Here is a 23,739-nt window from a genome sequence, read left to right as displayed (position 1 = left end):
ACCATATTTGCTTCTTCCTATTACAAATGGAGGTAAGATAGAATTATAATATATCAGAGGAAATAAGAAAATGCACAAATAACTAGAATTTAGCCTAAGAAGCCTTTCCTGCCCTCTCCATGTTAAAATGGAGTATTAAAAAAAATTAATTTCATGCCTTGTATGCATGAAGTTTGTCTCCTTCACCCAATTATTTACTACTTTCTGGCCAGGGCCATCCATCCTGTTATCCCAGTACCCAGTACAGTGCCCACCGCATGCTTTACCCTCAGTACACATTGGTTAAATGAGTAATGTATGAATGAATGAATGAATGAGCAAATACATGAATACTTGAAAGTCTCATAAAGAAAACAAAATAATATATGACTGTCATCTTTTGTGCTTATTACCAATCAGGGGCTTTTTATTACATAAATATATCATAATCATATAGAAATATGTAGCTTTAGTAATGAATATGCTTTCTTATTTCTTTATAATAGAGTTACCATCTTCAGTAAACTTTATGGGGCTCTAGACTGAGACCTGGTTACAAAATATGTGACAATGCCATCTCTGTCACTAACTTCCTGGGTCAACGCACAAGGCACTTATTAATGAACTGATTTTTTTCAATGGCTGAGTTACTGCCTGAGAGTAAATTAGTGATTAGAGATTCTAGTTTGAATTTCTCTGAATTTTCTCATCTGACTTTGTCTTCCCTGTGATATCAGTGTTTAATCTACTATGTAAGATTAGTTGCTGCTTGCCAGGTTTGCATATGTTCTAGCAAAATCGTTATTTTCTTGTTATCATCGTTCAGTTAATTTGAAGTTTCCCAAACAAAGCATTTTAGGGGAAAGAAAATTAACAAATTTAAAAATTCTCAGATTTACATGTAAGAAGTATTCATGCTACCATCTAATAAAAATGGCCACAGAATATTACTCCATTTTTATAAAATCAAAGAGTTCATTTTTTCCCCCTAAAGAAACAATTTGAATAAAACTTGACCCTCTTCCCTTCTTTTTACAATGTAGTATGGTCAAATTGAACCCTCCAATAAAAATTCTCTAATACCTTTTTTATATTAACATTTCAAAACTCAATTTAAATATTCACAGATCTCATTTTTAATAAACTTAACAAAATTCAGGTAATTTCCTTCAACTTTCTAGATTGAAGGACAGCAGTTGGTACAGATATAAAAAAGATGTACAGCTATGAGCAAAGCCCAAAATCAATTATATATAAGAAATAACCTAACACATGGAAAGAAATTAATCAAAAAGAAGAATTTCTACTATATGATTCTCTGGTCTGCTACCTGCAGGCAACAAACGCAAATGAAAAAAATCAACATTCTTCTGGCAGATAAGAGAAAAATTAATAAAAATGTTTCCTTCCTACTAGATCCCCTGATGCAACTATTGTTAAAAGTGAGTGACTGCAGAAAGAACTTGCTCGTTTAAAATACTATTTTTTTTTTGGACTACAGAAATAAGGTTTTATTCTTGCTGTTAAGCTCAATTACATGAGTTAGTATGGATTTGCACTGTCCAAAGAGCGTCCCTCTTCCCTGCCCCTTCTCATTAAACGGCTCTGTGGGTTATGCATGAGACAAACGTAATAGGAACCAAGTGAGGGGCATTTTGAGGTGTGCCTACAGGGTAATGATGATTCATAAGGAATCTGAGTGCAGCCACTGAGAACTCTGGGAGAGGAACTACCGAGAGCCACGAAATATGCCCTAGACAAAGTCAGTAGGAGATATTAGTGCTCTAAAGATAGAAGTATTCCTGCTCCGTAATGAGATGGGGAAGGGTGCATTTTTTGTAGATTTCTGCTTTTTAATTTAGAGTTGAGTTTTTATTTTCTATTTCTAATTGAACAAAGAGGCCGTGTATGTATATAACTTATGAAATTGAAAATCTTTCCTATTAGAAGCATTTTATATTTTGTATTTTATGGGTATCATCCTGAAATTAACAACTAGGAGGCTAGAATAAAGTACTGGGTAACAAGGCATCCAATTTAAGTATCAGCCCACTACTGTCTTTCCCTCACATACAGGAAACGTAACATAAGTTTACAGTGGAAAGTTCTATATGACCTCCTCTTACCTATCAACTAAAGTACAGCATACCTGTATAGAGTTTTGACACATTTGTGTATGACATATTAAATGTGAACCAGAATTTATCTATCCCTAATTTTATATTTTCGTATTTACTTTTTGAAAGGTAGCATCGCCTGATAAATGTGACTCAATTATTATGCAGTAAGTAAAGCATGGTATATATTATTGCTTAACTTGCCAGATTTGGAGATCTGTTTTGTTTTATATATATTAGAAGATTTTAACTACCATCCCATTCCTTTGTCTGAGTAGATCTTTGCAAGTGGCTTTAAAGGAGCACAGAACAGGAGCTGGCATCCTGGGGACAGTACCACTATTTTCACTTTCACTAATTCATTAAGATTTTGAGAAATCTATTCCACCGATACGTATTCTTTGTTCTGTGCATGAGTAAAATGATAAAATAAAATTTTTTGATTGGAAGTTTGAATATCGATAATACAATCAGATGTGAAAATAATCTGAAATGGCATACATTAAGAAACATCAGGATAAAATGGTTTGGAAATATTTGTGTATTTTCAGGGGAAACTCACCTAGCAGAATTTCTGGGCACACTGTGATGGATTATTGTAATTATTGGGAATGATAATATTTTAATGCGACTTTCTTCCCACCTGTCAGTTGCAATCAGGGCTGCCCAGTATTCTGAAACAGTCTCATTTTGCTAGGTGGCTAGTCTTGTGCAGCCTCTAGAATGCTTGGAATATTAATGCATGGAGAGGAGATTGAATGCTTGCTATCGTTCCATTAGGACAAAGTGTTTGCCTTGTTTTAATCAAAAGGCATGCAAAACCTAACTAAAATAATTTATAATAAATTAATGTGACTGAGCACTTAAGAGAAAGGAGTCCTTTTGGGAGATACTGCATCAGGACTATAGAATTTGGCATTTCTTTCCCTTCTTTGTACTTGACAATGTATATTAATTTCTGTAAAATTTAATTTCTTTCTTGGGTGCCTCATTCTGAAGTGCTTTGAATTTATATGAACAAAGACAGTCTGACATTTAGGTGAGGGTTAGCCGAGTTTATGGTAGGCTGCCAAGGTAGGAAGTTATTTATCCAGACAATATACGTTGAAAGAGATGTGTATTTAATAGTTATGATGTTAGTCTTTATCATTTCTTGTATTCCTTGATTGTATTGCTTATTTTAATCCTCTTTCCTCTAAGTTCTTTATATATCTTCTATATTTTTTCCCCAAAGTCATTTTTTTTTTCTCCCATATTCTATCTGTTGCTTTAGTGGCTTTGAATGGGTTTCAGGGATCTCTTTAACCACCTGAAATCATATCAGTAATTTTCTCATAAATTCGTTTATCTGGGGAGTAAGTGCTCCTCAAAGTGGTTCTTAACCATACAAATCCAATTCTTGACTTTCATTTCATTCAGTGATTTTGCTACCATTGTATAGGGTAGAACTACCTAGTCTTGAATGTCCCATCTTCCCTTTACCAACTCCAGATCACTGGAACAACTGCTTCAGGAAAAATTCTCCTACATGTAAGCCCAGCTTTCGCCACATAGCCGTTGGCTCTGGCCAGACAAGGCTTCACCGCAATATTGGGATGAGCATCGGTATTGCCAGGTGCTGTGAATCTGCACAAGCCTTCTTAGTTCCAGCTTTGTCTCTGGAGAGCAAAGGTAGCTGTCGTCAGATCAGATGGTTCCCGAGTGCCCTCTTGTCTCCCTTTCTGAAAATGGAAGTATTACCTTGCACCTACCAGAATCTTGTACTCTCCATTATCCATCCAGTATAAAAGGTGAAAGGATGCCTCCTCATTCTGAGAGATGTTTGACAGTGTTACAGGCCTGAAGTACAGCATCATTATATTCATAACTTTAGGAAGAACAGCTAATTATTAGCATTTTTTAAATCAGGTAAATATTTATATGTATAAACATGAAGAATACTCATTCTGGAGAATGTGTTTGAATATCTATAAATCAGAGGCAGTTGAAGAGCTGAAATTCAGATTTCCTTACACTTGCCTGCCAAGTGGCCTCAATCAGAAGTAATTTTCCCCATGAGGGCACATGGAGCTCAGTCGTAAGCCTTTTCTGAGTGGATATTATTATTTGTATCAAATTACCTGTGGTGATTTTTCTGAAGTGGACTTCTGTGCCCACTAATCCATACACAGGAGGTTCCTTCATTCCCTCCTTCATTGGTGCTATTAATTGTACTTGTGCTTCAAGTGTCTCTTACCCTTTTAAAATGTTAGTTTATGGCCACTGATTATCTGTAAGGTTTTCCTGTTAAAGAAACATGCAGTATAGAGAGTAGAGTGAGATCTGATCTTAAACCATAAATACTATGTATTTTAAGAGAAACCTTTTTTTTTTTTTTTTTTTTTTTTTTTTTGCCAGTGCCTGATTTGATAGCATAGCTAAAGACATGGTTAATAATTGCACATTTTAAAGTACAGTAAGTTATATCAAAATGACATGTGCTTTGGGAGAAACACATGGTGGCCATTAAATCACCCTTCTGGCCTGTTCTAAATATTGACAGTGAGAGTTCATACATTTTGAACAGTAAGCGCCAGAAGTTTTTTTTTTTTTTTACCTTCAATTTGGATTTTTGTAGTTTATTTTTGAAAAAAATAAATGCTTTCTTTTCAGCTGCATGCTTGGAATTGCAAATTGATTGCCAACATAAAACAGCCCCTGGAATATAGAATGTTAAACTATCAGTTAAGATCTTACCATAATCTTTGATAAATAAAAGTTATATATGTTTCATTGATCTTTTCTATTTTTTTTAGTCTCTATTTCATTGATTTTTGCTCTGATCTTTATGATTTCTTTTCCTCTACTAACTTTGGGTTTTGTTTGTTCTTCTTTCTCCAGCTGCTTTAGGTGTAAAGTTAGGTTGTTTATTTGAGATTTTTCTTATTTCCCGAGGTAGGCTTGTATCACTAAAACTTCCCTCAGAACTGCTTTTGCTGCGTCCCAGAGGTTTTGGATCATTGTGCTTTTGTTTTCATTTGTCTCAAAAGTATTTTTTGATTTCTTCAGTGATCCATTGGCTGTTTAATAGCATATTGTTTAGCCTCCACTTGTTTGCAGTTTCTGCAGGTTTTTCTTGTAGTTGATTTCTAACCTCATAGCATTGTGGTCGGAAAAGATGCTTGATACGATTCCAATTTTCTTAAATTTACTGAGGGTTTCGTTGGTGTACATATCTATCAAAATTCATCAAATTGTGCATCTGAAATATGTGTAGTTTACTGTACAGGAATCATACCACAATAAAAAGTTTTATATGATACATAAGCCTTTTTTGACATATGTGTATATATAGATAGATAGATAGATAGATAGATAGATGGATGGCTTGGTTAGACTTTTAGTTTTGCCTAGATCAATGCTTTGTGGTTTTGTTTCCTTTCAAAATTTTCACATGAGATTTTCCATTTAATTTTTAATTCAACCATTAAACCTGAATTTAATATTATACCATTAGAGTCAACTTAAATCATTGAATATTGTAAATAATTGCTCAATTACACATTACCCTTAATAAAAAACCCTTTTGTTAAATGTTAGCATGTATGCTGCAATTTTTATTTTTAAAAAAGAAAGCATTTTTACTATTAATTTTATTCTTATAATATGCATATGTTCTCTGTATACTATATAGACTTTTATAATTGAAGAGCCTCCAGGAATAAAAAAAGAAATTCAGGATTATAAATCAATAAAAAATGTTAAAAAAAATTCAGTAAATTATATATGAATTATTTAAAATACTTATTTTACAATTAGAGATTTACTTTTTGTTAGTAAAACCCAGAGTATATATTCCAAAAGAAGTATATATTTTCATTTCTGTTATGTGATGTAAACTGATATTAAGGGAGTTTCTTTACAGATTGACTTGATAAGGAAATTATGTAAATAATTAATTATTAGTAATCAATTACTTTATTTTTGGTAATATCTATAAGATCCTTCTGGTTATTTTTTTTGGGGGGGCGTGTAATATTTTGGTTGACTTCTGTCAACCTGAGAAGAGCAACAAGAGGCTTCTCAATTTCTAAAGACTAGATCTTTAAGCAGCCAAGAATAAAGTTATGTGAATATGAATTAGCAATTTCTGAAGGTTTCTATGTTTGTGAGTAACTTGCTTTATAGTTTTATTTATGAAGGAATGCACTTATAACTACCAAAGGATGGTCTGCATAGTAGTATGGTATATTCATAAAAGGTATTTTTAAAAATTTTGACTTTTCATATCAATTTTTTTACTTATTAGCTTGTAACCTTACTCTAGTTAACTAATCTCCAGACCTTTGTTTTTCAGATTTCCCAAATAAAAATACTAATAATTCTCATAACTACCTCACTGGGTTATTTTAAAGATTACATAAGAAAGTGCTTTGAAAGTCCTACATGAGACACAAATGAGACAGCTTAGGTGTCTTCTTTTGACCAAACTTGTTATTAAAATTAAGTTGCTTGAACAAAATAAAAACATGGAAATATTCTATTTTATTCCTCATTAGACTCAGAATTAATAATTAGAATTATTCAGATAACTGTTTTAGTGATTGTAATATTTTACCTTATGACTATTTTATATGTACTTTGCATGTCTTGCTACATGACTTAATTGTTTTAAAAGGTGAAAGATTATAAATTTTAAACCTTAAGTAATGAATAAGAGATAAAAACTAATATGAGATCCATAGCTTTTGAATGTGGTTTATACTAAAACAGAATCTGTGGTTTTTAACCCTCCACCTGGAGTATAAAAAGACATTTCCAGAGGGTTTTGGAATTAGGGCATCCTTTCTTCCATAACATATGATATTTAAAGAAGAAAAAATAAATTTTAAAAAGCACAAAGAAACTCTAAGAATTTTTTTGCTTGGATTCCCTTAATTTAAATCCATGCAACTAATGCTCTCCATAAAAATGTGTCATATGAGTTCAGCCCTTTGGGAACTTGCTTTTGGGAAAACACCAAATACATCACTGTGCTGTATGTACCTATTCCTGTTTGCTCATACATGTGTGAAAATTGTCATATATGCAGTATTTTAAACTATAGAATTTCTCCTTTGGTCCTGAAAATTTCCTAGCACATTTCTAAGCAGTAAGAGAAAGAGACTGCCCACATTTCTAAGCAGTAAGTATTTAGCCTGTCTGATGAGGCTGCTGACATGAGTGACAATTAGTACAAATTACCATAATTGTGTTCCTTGGACAAAATGCCACAGTGCTTCTTTAGGAGCAAATGCAGGCTTCTGCTTAGTAAAATGAGTCAGATACTTTCATTCTTTAGAGCAGTCAGAAATTCACAATCGGCAGCGTGGTATTCCCACGTCGTCCACTTCAGATCCATCTGAACAACTACAGCCCTCCCTTTCCTTTCAATAAACCAGGTCCATTAATGTAATGCACCTCACTCTCATTCACTCTAAGGAAGTTGTATTTTTATTACAGAAAAAGTATCACATAAATACAAATTACATTTTTTTCATTAGAAAACTACTTTTCATTTCAGAAAAAAATTCAATTAATTGTGAATAGGGTTATGCTTTCATCAGGGAGAGAAATATGTAATTTTTCTTGAAGCCTCAAACACATATAATGAAATCTTTTCTCAGAATCCACTCTTAAGATGGATTTTTTAAAGTATAGACTTTATTAAAATCTCAGTTCAATTAAAATGCATTCAATTACTTTAAATCTTTATTAAAATCTCAGGTAAAATTGTACAACGGTGTAAAAGAGACTTGTACTCTTTACCAGGCAGTTAATTCTAACAAATGAACGTAAAGTGCACAGTTTTGCTCTTCAGGAGAGAATTGAAAAAATAAGCTTTGGGCTTCTCACTGGGGGTGGGGAAGGATGGGAGCTGGAGGCTGCTGTCTCTGTAGGAACTGCAGACCCTGGCTTCCTTCCACTTCTTATCATAGGCCAGGGTTACTTGTTGACGTGGAGGTGGCATTATGTTGTGTGAGTACCCTTGGTACTACTTGGCCTTGAGACATGAACATCAGCAGTTTGGGGGGAAGATACAGCAGCAACTTAATCAGAAAGACCCTATTTCAGAACTTTATTTCACTCTCTTCTTTGGATGTTTTTGGTACAGTGTCCCTGATTCTTTTTCAAGGGCCGCTAGAAGATGCCATTGAAGAGGAAGAAGAAGAGTGTCCATCAGAGGAAGCAGACGTCATCTCAAAGGGGGACTTTCCACTGGAGGAAAGCTTTTCCACAGAGTTTGGGCCTGAAAATCTGAGCTGTGAAGAAGTGGAATACTTTTGTAACAAAGGTAACCGTTCATGGCTGGGTGCAACGTGGGAGTCCATTTACTCAGACGATTTTGTAAAGTTGAAAAAAGTGCACTGACAGAGCGGAGGAAAGGTGTTCAGGGTGCTAGGATATAATTCAGAAGTCTGAAAATCTGTGTAGAAGTTTTTAAACCACGCAGTATTGTTTTGAAGGATAAAAGCAGTAATTCTACTTTCATAAGTCATGTTGAATATTTAAGCAAATAGTTTCACATTGATTAGCGTATTAACTGTGGTCATTTTCATGTTGATTGGCCAATTAACTATAGGACATTTAATGCTTATCATTTATTCTCTCAACAAATATTTATTGAATGTCAGTTGTTTGCCAGGCACTGAATTAGGCACTGAGTGTAAGCATGGGGTGGGGCAGATGGAGCCCCCCAACCCCCAAGGTTCTGGCTCACTCCATTTGAAAACTGAACACCTGGGGTGTTTGACATTGACTTTCAACACTGAGGATGGTGCTTTTCTAGATATTGTCAAATAAGAAAATACACACTCTTTCTGTATTCAGGATATTCTTTTGACCCACTAAATTATCACAGAAAAAGAACCTGAGACACTATATCTCAGCCTATTGCCAACCTTAACTTGGAGCCAAGTGGCCTGGCCAGTAGCTTTGTCCTCACTGGACATGTACACTGACTATTTAATTTGCTTTTTTTCAAAAATGAGTATAAAGTTTCTTCTAATTCTTTTTAATTTTTTTTTGTTTGATTATTTGCCTCTGCAAGTGAGGTGGGTCATCTATTACCACCTGCACCAGTATATAACTTCACAAGTGTTTGAATCACTTCCTTGATTTAGAACAGCTACTTTGGGTGATTCGACCATGGATTGTTTCCCAGAGGGCATGACTGAGAGTGTGTGTCTGTCTCTGTGTATGTACCATTTTTACTTTTTAGGCAAACTGAGATTATGTGAAGCGATTTTTTTAAATGTGTTTGTGTGAATCTGATGATTGGAATTGACAGTCTGAAATCAAGGGTGCTGCTGTAGCTTCCCCCCAAACTGCTGATATTCATGTCTCAAGGGCCACATAAACATTGGCTACATATTACTAAAATCCCATGATGACTTTGTCCTGTTGGTGGTGTGTTAAAAACTAGACAAGCCAACCAGTGCCCATCCCTGTGGTCAGCAGAACTCCATGCTCTAGGCCTGTGGAAATGGAAAGGCAGCACCAGTGCTTGGATACAATGAAGTTCAGAAAACCTCTTTGACCCTTAACTCCTGAAGACCTCAAGATGGCTTTGTAACCTGGTCCTTGTCCTCCACATCAGAAGCTTTTGCTTGGAAACAAGAATGATCTGGACAAAATTGGACTTCTTTGTTAGTATTCACTCAGATTTCAGGCCGAATTAACATTTTCCCTAGTTATTTTGGACATTAGAACCACTTGATAGCCACAGCAATACATGTAAGAACTGTTGGGAGATAAAGGGTTTTTAAATCTGTTTGAAGACATCCCATTTTTCATCTTTATCAGGAAATATATCCTTCAGTGCATTGTGGACAACCTGCCTTATGTTGTGGGATTGCAATGAAGGAAGGAACCAGTAGCTGGAAAGTACCATTTATTCTTCTTGCTCTTGTCCTTAAAAGAGTTAGTGTATGGATTCAGACATTTTTGTCAACGTAATTAATTCAAGGAGGAAGTCCTAATAGGTATTATAGATGTATGTTGCATTTTGGGACAATCACTGGTTATAGCCTGTGTTTAATGAAAGAATATAGAATTCCAAGGTTTAAGTTACTACTTTCTTAGAAGAAATTAGACTTAAAGGCAGATGCTTATTACATGATTACATAATTATGCTCTCAGGAAAATAACCTCCATTTATACTAAGTAGAGTCTTAACTCATGAAAAATAATGATAGGCCTTGAGGAACTAAAAAAAATTGAATTACAATTATTAAGAACATTATTTAATGGCTATTTTTATTAACTGAGAATTGTTGGAAATTTGAAAATATGTCAGAAATAATATTTAATATATAACATACTAAATAATATATAATTATAGATTATGCATTATAAAAATAATTCTCTAATGTTTAGTTTCAAACTAGAAAGTGATGATAGATAGGAACAAAAATTTTAATTTTCACATATTTTTAGGATAAATACTGCTATTTCAGACTACTGTTGCCTTATTTAATAGGAAGGAATTTCAGTATTTTTTACTCTCATAGAATGTGAAATGAAGGGATTCCCACTAAAGTTAGTAGGAACCAGTGTGAAAGAGAGACAACTCTTTAATATGTATTGCATCCCCTTGAGGTCATACAAGGGATTCCATCCATTTTTCATTTAAGTTGATAAGCTACAATAGGAAGAGAAAATTTTTCTCTCTGGAAAATTAGAAACTAGTCTTCCTGCAGAAATTTACATATTAGTCTCAGTGACACATAACTGTATTTTCTTGCAGTTGCACGGAAGAAGACAGATTAGGCATTAAAAGAGTGTAAGTATTTAAATGGTTAATGATGCCAGTGTCATGACTAGAAAAGCATGTAAGGACCATTCTTTTGAAGAAAAATACATTTAAATGGTGATCATTGATGAAACATACTTTTTGCACATATTCCAAATCATTTGTGACAACTTAAAACTGTCCATATATAGATATAGGAAATGAATTGGGTTACTTGGAAAGTTTCTTTGTCTAGAGATCTAGGCATGATCAAAATCTAGCAATGACATAGTTGCTTTTTGGGTTCCAGGGATAACAGTTTTGAATATCAAGCAAAGGATAGGGGTTTAAAAACTCAGATCGCAAAAACGTGGCTAGAATATCTTGTTTCCCAAACAAGATATTTTGACACATTGTCACAGAAGAATACTGAAGATATAGTTAAAATATATCTTCATTTACATTTTAGCAACTGTATTTTGTATAAAAGCAATCATATGCTATTGTAACTTTCCTTTTTTAAAAAAGAAGAAAGGAAAAATCCTTGCTCTTTGTAGAGACATAGCTTACCATATGTAAAAATTCCCACTTCTTTTAAAGTTGAGCTTCTACATTATATAGGATATTTTCACTATTTAGAATGATTCTTTACTTATTATTGTATTATTTTCCTCACTTCCACATGGATATTATGTTTCTCTTGTTGTCAAAGGGCAGGCATTTTTACAAGTCTCAAAGTGTTCGTTAATATTAGTAAAGTTGCTAGTCATTATAAAACATGTGATTAAATATGACCCAAATCACTCTCATAATGTAATATTCCACAGAAATGTCAAAAAATGTTAGTCAGAATTTTGTCATATTTAAATGTGTAGTATTCTTAATCATATGAATCTAAAGCATAAATATTCACAATTAAAAATGGAAAAGATCACTTTAATAAAACCTCGTTATAGTCAGAGACCTAAAATTTGAATATGACAATTCTATTGAAGATTACTATGTCACTTTTACTTTGGGTTTGTTGTGTATTTCATGTTTTTATTTTTCATCTTTGAAATGAATGGAATGAACTATGCTTATAAAAAGATGCTATTTCAAAGTTGCTTTGAGACGCTTAGACTTTAAGAATTTTAGCAAAATGGAAAGCAATACTTTAAATTTGCATCATCCTCTTTGGTGCAGTAAGTTTAGATCATTTGGCATATTGCCTTACAGTATCTCAGAGAGGAAGGAAACAAGCAAGAATTATTTCCTTGAATTTACAGATGACGAAGACATCAAGGCTGGGTCCATCAGTGCTACACATTTCCTGTGGTGCTGGATTATTTGCTTCAGTGACTTTTGTATGCCTTTATTCTGGTTTTTTTAGAGTAAAAATGGATGTACATCACTGTAAGCTTAGAACTAAGCAAACTAATATACATTGAAATATAGGTGATCTGGACAGCAACCTGGGAAGTTTTTAGTTATGTCACTGCTGGCAGGTGGGAACTCTTTTATATATTAGCAATTCTTGGATAAACTCAGAGACAGCAAGTTTTATAGTGGGGTTGACATTGGAGCAGCTCTAAAACTCGTCTATTATCATTAGTTATTTGGAAGATGGTTTCCCCATGAAATATTCAAGTTTGTTAATGATTAAAGTAAATAAACATATCTTGGGATACATTCCAGGAAGATGTCACAGGATACGTGAACAGGAAGAAAACTGTCAGGCAAGCGTCTCTAGGCTATTGGAATGTAATGCTATCAACAGACAAACAGAAACCTTCCAAAGTACTACGTCAGTGAACTTCGAATTATCAACGATGATTTTCTAGAAAAGTTACAGAGGGCCCTTACAAACTGGTCTCTGATGACATCATCTCTAAACAAAGTCTGAAAGGGAAAATGATGCCATCAAAGTTAGTTTCTGGAAGAAAAACAAACCTTACTTCTAGTCCTACTATCTAGATACGGAGAATGGTCAGAGACATCACTGGGTGCGGTGCTTCACCCGGAGAGACGAATTAATGTTAGAGCCCTTCAACCTGGGAAGATTAGGGTTGATAAAAGGGGGGCACAATGGAAATCCATAAAACAAGGAAACAGATATATTGTAACCATGGGTATTCCCACCACATTAAAAAATATTTGACCCAGGTAACATGCAGAAAGTAATAGACATATTTCTATTTTAAATGAGTTTTAAAATAGAAAGATGCAAATCATACTAAAGAAAATAGAATAAAGCCTGAGTTACTCAGGCTTGAATTTAGCTCTAGCCCCAGAAGTAATTAATACCAAGCCAAAAGCAAACATAAACATATTTAATTAGGTTGGCAGAAGCTTCCAATTCTGTTCAATAGATTGAATTCAGTACAACTCAACCCATATATTAAGCATCTGCTCTGTGTCAGACCCTCTTCTTGGTGCTGGGGCTACAGCAGTAGACAAAAGTCCATCCCTACTCTTAGGATAAGAGAGAGAGACAATAAATAATGAAACTTAACATTGTATAATATGGTGGGTGACGTTGGGCAGTGTTTAAGAAGACAGCCCAGGTAAGGGGGATAGAATGCCATTGTGCCTGTGTGCATTGCACACTGTGTTTAAAGAGTGATAAGAGGGTAGGTGAACCTTGACGGGAGACCTGAGGGAAGGGAGGGATCTTCCGGTCCTCTGGAGTTCAGTTGGCTGTACCTATGAGGTTAGTGTTGCAGGAAGCCAGGAGAGGACAGCAGAGAGCTGGGGGACTAGGAGAGGTGTGCCCATACCTGTGGAGCTTGTTGCTCTAGGAATCTGTTGGATTCCTACCACTGTGGGAAGCTGAGGTGAGCCACGGAGGAGAGCTGAGGTACAGCTGGGAGAAGAGGCCCAGTCATGACGCAGTGTGTGTCTACCTAGAGGAGGAAGGTCCGTGGAGAGTAAAGGTTCAAGCAGAAAATGGAAGCAAGCAAATCAGGACGCTGTCAGGAGATAACAGATAACTCCAATCAGAATCATGCCTTTCGCCAAGGGCTTGATGAGACTCCAGCTGTAGCTCATTAATGTAGTTTCCGGAAGAGCAGTTTGGGGGTGTTCGGGGCTGATATGAATCACTTTGCTGACTTCTGCAACACCAGAGCTGGCTATATGTTCTCTCTAACTTTTCACATCCTTGAATTAGGAAGATAGAGTAGGGGGCGTGAGACTCTGAAGAATTTCATCATTGTGCTTAACTGTTTCTGCCAGTAGGTTGCCAGACTCATTGAAGTCTTCCTCTCCCCCGCCTCCTTCCTTCCTTTCTATCAATTGTGTCATTTTTGTATCTTTGTTTAAAAATTAGGAAGTAACTGAGGAAAAGCCATGTTTCTTGTTGGACTCTAACAAACTAAAGCCTAGATTATTGGCATTTATCACCCCTGCATGTTAAGGTAAAGCAACAAAAAATCTTACCTAGTTTCTTAATATACTAGGAGAATTAAAAAACATAGCTCCATGCAGATTTGACTTGTGTGAGTCATAGCTGCTTGTTTTTCACTTGACATTCATGCTATTTTGTTTCCTATTTTCTTCTTTTTATTAGTATTAGTATTAGTATTAGTAGTATTTTAGTTTAGATAGTCTATATATATTTCCTTAACTCTTTTCAGTCACTGTGGTTTCCTTCCTCCTCACTTACGTCTTTAATGACATGTTTTTGCCCCCTCTGTCGCTTGGGCAACTGGAATCAGAATCTGCAAAAGGCAGCTCTACCGTAATCACTTTGAGTTCAATAAGGAAGGAGATCTTTACAGGCAACTTTGTTCCTTTTTTCTTAACGGGATTAAGAAGCTGAGCTTTTTAAATTCTTGCATATAACATTGACATTTCCAGGGTGTGTTTGGACCAGGGAGTTCAAAGAGAAGGAATGAAAAAGAAAAGCCAATATGACTTTGTTTTTTACCTTGCTGGAGGAGCTGTTTGTGCAAATCGCCTATAAGCTTATTGACCTGAATCTTTGACTCCTTGTTTTCTCTGGATTTGGCTGGAGTGGAGACACTGATGGAGCCCTGATAGAGCTGATTGAACAGCCCCCAGCTTTGCTTGGCACAGACCTCCCTTCCCTTCTCCACCACCTCCCCCTCCCTCCACATGACATTATTATTCCTTGGCAAACCCTCTGTTTTCCTGGATCCAGTACTTCTTTTTTAAAAATGTATTTTAAAATCATTAAATTTTTCTTGCATAACTCATCCAACAATGCAAAATGGAAGGTAATTCTTTTTAGAATATAGAAATAAAGGCTGTAATGATGTCCAACTTGTGTTTTTGTCTCATAAGATTGGAAAAAAGAAGGAAACCTTGTGACATTGTGGTATCACTCTTCTGGCCATCTTTAAAATCCCCAAAACATAGTTTTTGTTTTCAATCAGCTTTTTTTATTAAACCACAATTACTGAAAAAATGAGGGAGCGTTTGAAGGCAGTTTGTGCTTACAGGGGAGTCAGCATTTTCTCGGTTTTGGTGGAACCAGAGGGTGTACAGATTTTGTCTATGATTTAGTGTTTTATATGTAAGAGTCAGATCAAGCTTTGTCTGTTTACCTCATCTTTGATCCCAGATATATCATTATAACAATTTCAACAAAATTAAAATGATTGATTTTATGCGATGTTGAAATGAGTCATGATGATATCATTTATATGAATCATGTATGATAATATATACTACATTTTGCATATGATAAACTAAATTCATTGTTTTTTCTGTGAGCTGACTGTTAACAGATCTCCACTGTGCAGTCTGCTAAAGACTTTTTTGAAAACACTAAAACTTGACAAAATATATAATTATAATTTATGAAATAATTTCATATTGTAGTACAGTATATTTCACTCTGCTTCTACCTGACTATATAAGATGTTAAGAGATAATTTCTCTGGTTTTGTTACATCTTTATTTTATATCAGCATCATTATTGTTAATAATGGAAATCAATACAAAACTATTTTACTATTTAGAGAAGTTGCTTTTTTGATTTTATGTTTATGGTTTCTGCAAGTGAAAGAATGTTTTTTGACCCATAAAATTTAGTGTAGGTTTATTTTTCCCTACAATGTTGAAATTCAGGAGAAAAGAATTTATTTAATCTGCTGTTATTATACATATATAAAGCTAATCATCTGGGTATTAGGAGACATCTGCATTATTGGTTGACTTTTTTACTTTTAATCTTGATATTGAATTAATTAATCATTGATTTTAGCTGAATATAATAAAGGAAAACTACATACTTACGAGCTCTTTTATTGCTACATTTTCTCAGTGATATTTTGGGTAGAATGAAGAGCCCATGTTTCTTCAAGGAACTAGTTTTGGTCAAATTGTAATTATATAAATAGTTATTTTAAATTAAAATGCATTTTAAAATTCTATTTTGCTCTAAATAAATAAATAAATAAATAAATAAATATAAAAACAGTTCTAGTTTGCCAATCATTTACATTTATTAACTCAATTTTTCTACTTAAAATTTAAAGTATGAATAGCATTAGGGATGCCTGTGAAGCAAATTTAATCATATAGAATTAATGTGGTTGACAATCTTGAATCCTACTGTTGGTCCCATAATAATTTGAGATAAAATGTTATTTTAGAGAAACAGATCTCTTGGAAGTAACTGTATCTTTTCTACTTTTTATCCTTTAATGTCATAAATGATTTAAAAACATTTTCTTGGTTCTGCACTAGCATTTTTTAGGTTTAAATCAAAAAAGATTTTCAAAGCTCTTAATCTTCTAATATAAAATGCATGGTTTCTTGTTAGTATGTAAAATTTCTCGTAGTGTTTTGATTATCATTCGAGAAGCAACAGGCAGCATTAAAGCATTTGCCCTTCCATTACCTGATGGGATAATCTTTACCTCTGGTAGTGCTAAATGTAGAATGTGTGGGAAATGCAGGAAGCTGCGGTATGCTGAATTTAATTCTAGTAATATAGTCAGTCACTTTTTTGTTGTTCTTAAAAGGTCAAGTAAAAATAACTGAATGTGTTACTCCACTGAAGAAAATACTGATAAAAAACGCAGATTGCTGTTTCAGCTTCTTTTTTGTAGTTCAGTGAGACTGCAGAGATTGGCCGAGATTACATACCAATTATAATCATTATGAGAATAGTAATAATAGCATCCCTTTGGTGACTCCTGAAAGCTGGACACCTTGCTATACATGTATCATTTCTAATCAACTCACTGTCCTGCAGGGTGCATGTTGTCTTCACCTGCAGCTTCCTGAGGCTCACTAACTTGGCCAGAGTCATAAAACTACTAGAGGTTAATACCAAATTCAAACCTAGGTTACTGTACTTATAAAAATAGAAGACTAATTTCATTTTCTGATGTCCATCATTATATAATCCCTTTAGAAGGAGATGAACACATCTGAAGACGCCTGGACATGTGAAATATAAAACTCACTTTTTCAAGGTATTTTTTTTTAACGCTTATGAGACATGATATGTCAATCAAGATGAGGGAATATGTAAAAAACAAGAAATTTTAAAATGGTAAAGTAAATAAATGAGGGGTGCATTTAAAATATGTCTCTCCTTTTGGTGCTCCTTTACAGCCTCTGTCAATGTAAACCAATTTGCAGTAAGTAGAGCTGGCATTTTGATGTAATGAGAGGGCTATATTGAAAGCTCTTGGAACTCATTATACTAACAGGATGATTATGTTACCCTGATTTGGTGGCATAAAATAAGCCAGTTTCTCATTGCTTCTTTCTTGTGGAGTTGCTTTCAGGTAATTCAAAAGACTGGGGACAAACAAAACTGTGTGTGCTTGGGCAAAAGCCAGTAATAAATGGCAAGAATGTTTACAAATCCATCAAACTATTTGGATAGGAATTTCGGCCCTGTAGAGATGTTTGCAAAGTGAACTCTTGAAAACAGCTTGACCTTAACACAAAATAAGGCCAAATAAAAAGCAGAGAAAGGAAGGAAGGAAGAGGGAAAGAGGGCATTGTTTGCTGGGAAAGCTCTGGGCACTGTGAAAACTTTTCGCTTTTCTGAAGGAAATGCAGTGCAGCAGATGGTAAGAGTGGAAGTGAGATAAACATAGGAACTGGAAAAGTAAGCAATACATTCTAACAGGTTCTGTATCAAAGATCTGGAGAAGTAGGAAGATTAGACAAGGAACTGTTCTGGGACTTGACAGTCACTGTATCTTACCCAGTCTTACGCACATAGCAGAGATGGAAAGTGGAATTGCACAGACAGTCGGCTGTGATTATATTTTTCTGACAGTGAGAAGGGAAGGTCTCTTTAAGGATTATTTTTAAAGATAGAGATTTATCAAGGTGAAAATCTATATTACACTTCACCCCCCCCAACCTATTTAACAATGGGATTTGATGTCGTTTCTGTTCTCGCCATAGAATTAACACAAGACACTGTGTTTGGATCTTAGATAATGTTTTCCTTTCTTTTCAATGCAAATTATGGTCCAGGATCGTTAATCAACACCAAAAACCTACGTTACCTGTTTCTGGTTGTGTAAGCATTGATGTGTGTGAGTGCCCATAAATGACCACACAGGTACAGAGGCAGAAAGAGGACTACATAAAGGATGTTCTTATTTCTTAAAGATACAATTATCTAGTAAAGAAAGGAAAATGTACGTACAAGTGAGACAAGGGAAAGTGTATAAGGAGTGGAGGAAATGTTAAGTTTGGGATGATTAAGGAAGCAGTGCATTCGTTCTCAAGCTCCCTTATGGTAATGTGCATCATTCCAGTATGAAAAGCATTCACCAGCATGCATCTGGCTTCACTTAAGCCTGTGATCTATGCTCCTCTGTCCTGTCCTAGTGGCTGACTACTAAAGGGAATACCAGGTGTAATAATCCATAACAGGAAAAATTCTACAAAATGCAGAGTGATACTGACAACAAAGAAGGACAGGGTAAATAGCTAACATTCTAAGGAAACCTCCATTTAGAAAAGAATGATGTTTTCACTATAGTACTGGCAGTTTGTGTTGGGGAACTTTTAAGGTGGACTTCATGAAATCAGTCATTAGTAAAAGGAATGAATTTTGAAAACTTTTGTAAAATGCATACCTTATCTTCACACTTAATATTGCCAAAAAATATTAAAGCTACTCATTCACTCTTTTAGTTTATTGATTGTTTAATGAATTCAGTGTAGGGTAGTGTTGCTACAGAACTCCTTCCTCACTTGCCCAGACTCCTTCCAAGGCCCTGCATCTAATTTTCTAATTATAACTTTGCATTCTTCTCTTAGAAAGGGGCCTCCCAAATTGAATAAACTGCAAGCCCTGTGAAGCCTGAGTCGACCCCTGTTCGTACCTTCATTAAATATGGGTGATCTCATAGGAGGCAGCAATGATCAAGAATGTTGTTTGGTTTCAACTTCCTAAGCTTTGGGAAACCTTGAATAAGATTCCTAAAATGTCTTGGCACTTATAGTAGATATCTGAATTTCAAATCTGTTATCATTCTAGGATAAGTTGCCCTGAGTCTAAAGAGAGCACAGATACTCATGAAAGCACTGTGTCAAAAATTAAAGCAGAGAGGGAAAACATTCTCCCACATTTCTGAAAAACAAGACGATACTGTGGATACTATCTCTGTTTTTCTTGTGTTATCAGCAGCCAAGGACCTCTTGCTGGCCCTGAGGGAGGAGGTGCTGTGGGAAGACCTTGTGTTGAAGAGTCTGAAGGAGTCTCGTGATAACACATTGAGACTGTCCGTGGTCGTGGAAGCTAGATATGGATCTGAGTTTGGACAAGGCTGACGTAACCTAGAATAGTTTTTCCTCCCACAGATGTGAAAACTTCATTAGGATTAGATTCAGCTGTAAGAATAGGTTCCTGGAAGCTGCCCTGGGACTCTCCCACTTGCATCCCATCGTCCAGAACTTAGTCCTAAGGAGTGGTCCACCCCACGAAAAGGGAGGCTGGGAAGTGTGGTCCTTATTGTCAGGTGGCCACATGCCCATCTCCAAATTCTGTTACCATGAAGAGTTGTCAGCTTATGTAAAGGGCATCGTTTTTACTTGCCTTTGCTTGATTACTGGGATAATTAATGCCTCAAAGCATTGTGGCCGTCAGCCCATGCCACATGCATGCCTTATCCAATCCAGTAGGTACTTATTGAACACCTACTATGTCAGACACTGGGGGCCATGCAGTGATTACCATGGGAGTAAATGCAGGGAAGGTCCTGGCTATTTTGGAATTTACATTCTAGTGAGGAGGCAGGCATTAATAGAATAATCCCATGAGTGGTACAGAGTGCTTTGACAGAGTGAGGAAGGTCCAAGTGTTCGTAAAATTGTGACGCTGGAGTTGGTATCTAATGCTGAGTAGACGTTAATTAGGTGAAAAGAAGCGATAGGGTTCCAGGTAGAGGGAACGTCATGTGGTTGGCAGGAGAGAGTGGGTGTGCAGAAAGGGCAGGCAGCAGGGACTGGGGTGTGAGCTGACCCAGGAGAGGTATGTTTGGGTTAGCGAGATCAGGAAGGACAATGATCATAGGGTGAAGGACAGGAAAGAACAAGAGGAAGTATAAGAGAGGAAGATAAATACTTTGAAAGCAGCATTACATGCAAATCTGAACTTCCCGTAAGCCATAGTAGGGAGAGAATGAAAGGGTAAGATATATGTAATTCCAATGGTCAAGCAGTGGGAAAAAAAGTTTATCAGAAGAAATAAATGCTATCCCCTATTTGTGAGCCCTGAGAGTCATTTATCATCATTAGGATGTTTGAACTAGGGTTGGATAAAGGGCGTTCAGATATGGACCACAGTTTTTGTTAGCTGCTGTCCCACAATATGCATTCTCCATTGGCCTTACCATTTTGGATGTGTGGCTTGAGTAAAGTCTGTTTATAATGAGTAAATTATATTGTAGTGATGGAGAGCTGTGAGAGTGAGTGAGTGCTTATGAATCATATTCTTAAATGGATTATGAGAAAGGAGGAGCCTCTCTGGAATGAATTGTTAAAGAAGAAAGAATGAACAGTAAAATTATGTGGAAAGCAATATTCAAAAGTGATTGCCTTCTCAAATTGGTATGGTTTTTCTGTGTAAATGAGGTTGGCTTCAGAGATGATAAGATTTGGCTTTACTTTTTGTTACTGTTGTTGTTGGTGATGATGATTTCCTACAAGGAATGCTGGGTTCGAAGCTTGAATTCTAAGGCCAAAAAAATGAAGGAATAATGGTTTATTGATAGGACAACAGATCTGTGAATACGTCAGTTGTAGCTCAGAGTATTCTTACTGACAGACCATCAGGCGTTACTTTTTCTCTTCTTTGAAACAAGAAGTGCCTTAATTTTGTAGAGTCCTCCTCTGAATGGGACGTAGTAGTTGCAGTGGCTTTTTTTGTACTCGCAGTGAGGTTTTTTGTTTTTGTTTGTTTTTGGAAGGAGTAGGGGACGAGAAAGTAAAAATTATTTAAACGTAAACTTTGAAATACGTATTTTAGAAACATCTTTTGAAGTCAGATGCCTCCCAACTTGCTTATATATTCGATTTATTCAGGTGCTCTTTGAGAGAAATAATGAGTGAAAATTCTTGAATGAGACACTGCTGAGAATTTGCCGTATTTTATCTCATGTAGAAATTTCCCTTATGTTCCAAATCCTAGGTGAGTTTAAACTGTGAGAAAAAACTTTTCACTTAGAGGCTGATATTGACATCAAGGATGAATGTTCAGGACTGTAGAGAGAATTTCTAAACCATTATTCTTTTTCCCTAGGTAATCAATACTCTCAATGTGACTTTTATCTGATACAGTTACAATAAACATTAGTGTTTTCAGTAGTTTTCTCTTACTAGTGATAATAAAATGCCACAAATTACAGTAGTCACCCATTGACTGTAGAGATTGAGTTCCTTTTCAAAATAGCATTTATCCTTGGGCCACTGTCATCAAATATTTCAGGATTGTTTCCTGATCTGGGATCTCAAAATTCATAATGAATAAATGTGGATTCTATTTTTGATCTGTTTAATCATTCATATTCTAGGGTATGAAAAAGGCTACTATAAAAGTTACAGTGAAACCACATGCCATTTAAAAAATGTCTGTGTACTGAATATTATTATCTAGAACACAGCAAAATTCTACATTTTCTTATACATTTATGGTAAGTCATGGGAGACTTGAGTCAGACATGATTATTGGGATCTGCAGAATAATGGTCCTATTCTTTTCAAATAGTTGATATGTTTAGATTTCCTTTCAGGTATTAACAAAAAGGGGTAACAATGACATACTTTAATTTTTTGTCTCTGGAGATATAACTGTGTCTGTAATTTGGCAACACAGAGTTAATTTAACATGACACCTTTGTTTGGATAATCTATAACCAAACAATTGTTTTAACCAGACAATATTGTGAGGCTATTAGGCAAAGCAAACACAAACTGAATCTTAAACTTAAATGTCCTCGCCCTTCAATACGAGCTGCAGTTTTCTGTTTTTGACTGTTATAGTCCTTTAACCAAAGCTATCTTGTCTGATGATAAAACCATAAGTGTATGAAGCTCACACATTTTTCATCTCTTTTATGACCTTATCTTTCATGAGCGGCTTCTGTGAAGGTATCCTAACTATAGGAAGCACCTGGAAAACATATGTGATACCTATTCTCTGATAAGCAGTTGTGAACAAGAAAGTAGATCTGTCACTTCTGAACTGTTCATTGTTAAAAAATACTTTGATGATTTAGCTGATTGCAAAATACATTATAGGGATGACTAACAGCTACAGTAACACTCCTAGTCAAGAAAGTTCAATAGTTATATTGTACAAGAATTTCTATAAGAGGTTAATATTGATAGGAACTACGTGGATTAAAAGCAGGACTGAGAAAGGCTGTTTGCTTGCATGACTGCTTTCAAACACTGCTGCTGTTTTGTGCTGAAAAAGTGACTGTCTCAGGACGTGGCAGATCTTTAATTTTTTCAGGCATGTCTAACTTTCAGTGAAAAGATGTTTGTGTTTTTGAAATTATTTTCGCCTTGCAGATAGAGCCACTGCTTTTACCACCTTGCCAACAATACCTAATATGGAATTTAAAGATTCTGTTTCATGTATTCCAAAGACTATATTCTAGTGCATTTCCCCGAGTCATTTGTGCTGTGTATTATATTGCTCAATAACACCTTCAATTTCCTCCTATAGGGCTTTCATTGATTCTGAAAACTAGACTAAGAAAAATGGAAGGGCCCACAAAATATGTATGATACCTTTTAAAAGAGCAACAAAAGAGTTTAATCTTGCAATGGAAAACCATTAACTCCATAGCCATAATTTTAGAAATATTATAGATTTTGTTACCGCTTGACATTTATTCCATTTCATCATTTTATGAATTGGTCTCTGGATATATGTACTGGTTATCCAATTAAATGTGTTTGTGCTTTGCTAAAAATACGCTGAAATTTCTATTTGAAAGTATGTGAATAAAGAATTTAGCTAGTAAATGAATGGATGTCAAATGCATTCCCAGCTCTTACTGTAATTCACTTCCTAGCATCCTTTTCTCTCTTCCTTTCCCCTTCCTAGCAACAAAGCTTTTGAAGCAATATCTGGACAAACTTGTCATTATTATCTTAGCTATTAATTATTCATGCCATTTTTCATAAGCTACTCTGAAGTGCTGATTTCAAACATATAAGACTCAAAAGTGGATAGAAGTGAAAAAAAATGGTCAATGAAGTCATTTCCATTCAAATCAAGAAGAGGCTGGAGTTGGGTTAATATCAAAATAAACTTCTCTTTATAAATTTTCCATGAGAATAAATATATTGATAGGGAAGAAGCAAGTATCTATTGTGAGGGAAAAATACTGTTTCTTAAAAGTAATTTAGAGATATCATATTTGATTAAATTATTTTTTAATCATTTCA

The 23,739-nt window shown here is 35.1% G+C and overlaps 1 protein-coding gene across 2 annotated transcripts in view; it reads left to right on the top strand.

The window, feature by feature from the left end:
* The window catches only part of ZFPM2 (zinc finger protein, FOG family member 2), a 427,337-nt gene that overhangs the window by 80,807 nt on the left and 322,791 nt on the right, over positions 1-23,739 (top strand). Inside the window, exon 2 of one of the 2 annotated variants that reach the window (XM_032468099.1) lies at positions 8,251-8,409. The exons of the other annotated variant lie outside the window; for it this stretch is intronic. Within the exon in view, the coding sequence (XP_032323990.1) occupies positions 8,251-8,409 (159 nt within the window). The remainder of the gene's footprint in view (positions 1-8,250; positions 8,410-23,739) is intronic. 2 annotated transcript variants of the gene reach the window in all.

This window comes from Camelus ferus, chromosome 25 (genome assembly GCF_009834535.1).
Source record: "Camelus ferus isolate YT-003-E chromosome 25, BCGSAC_Cfer_1.0, whole genome shotgun sequence".
NCBI lineage: Eukaryota > Metazoa > Chordata > Mammalia > Artiodactyla > Camelidae > Camelus > Camelus ferus.
The sequence above is the reverse complement of the archived record's forward strand: the minus strand, read 5'-3'. Positions and strand labels throughout refer to the sequence as shown.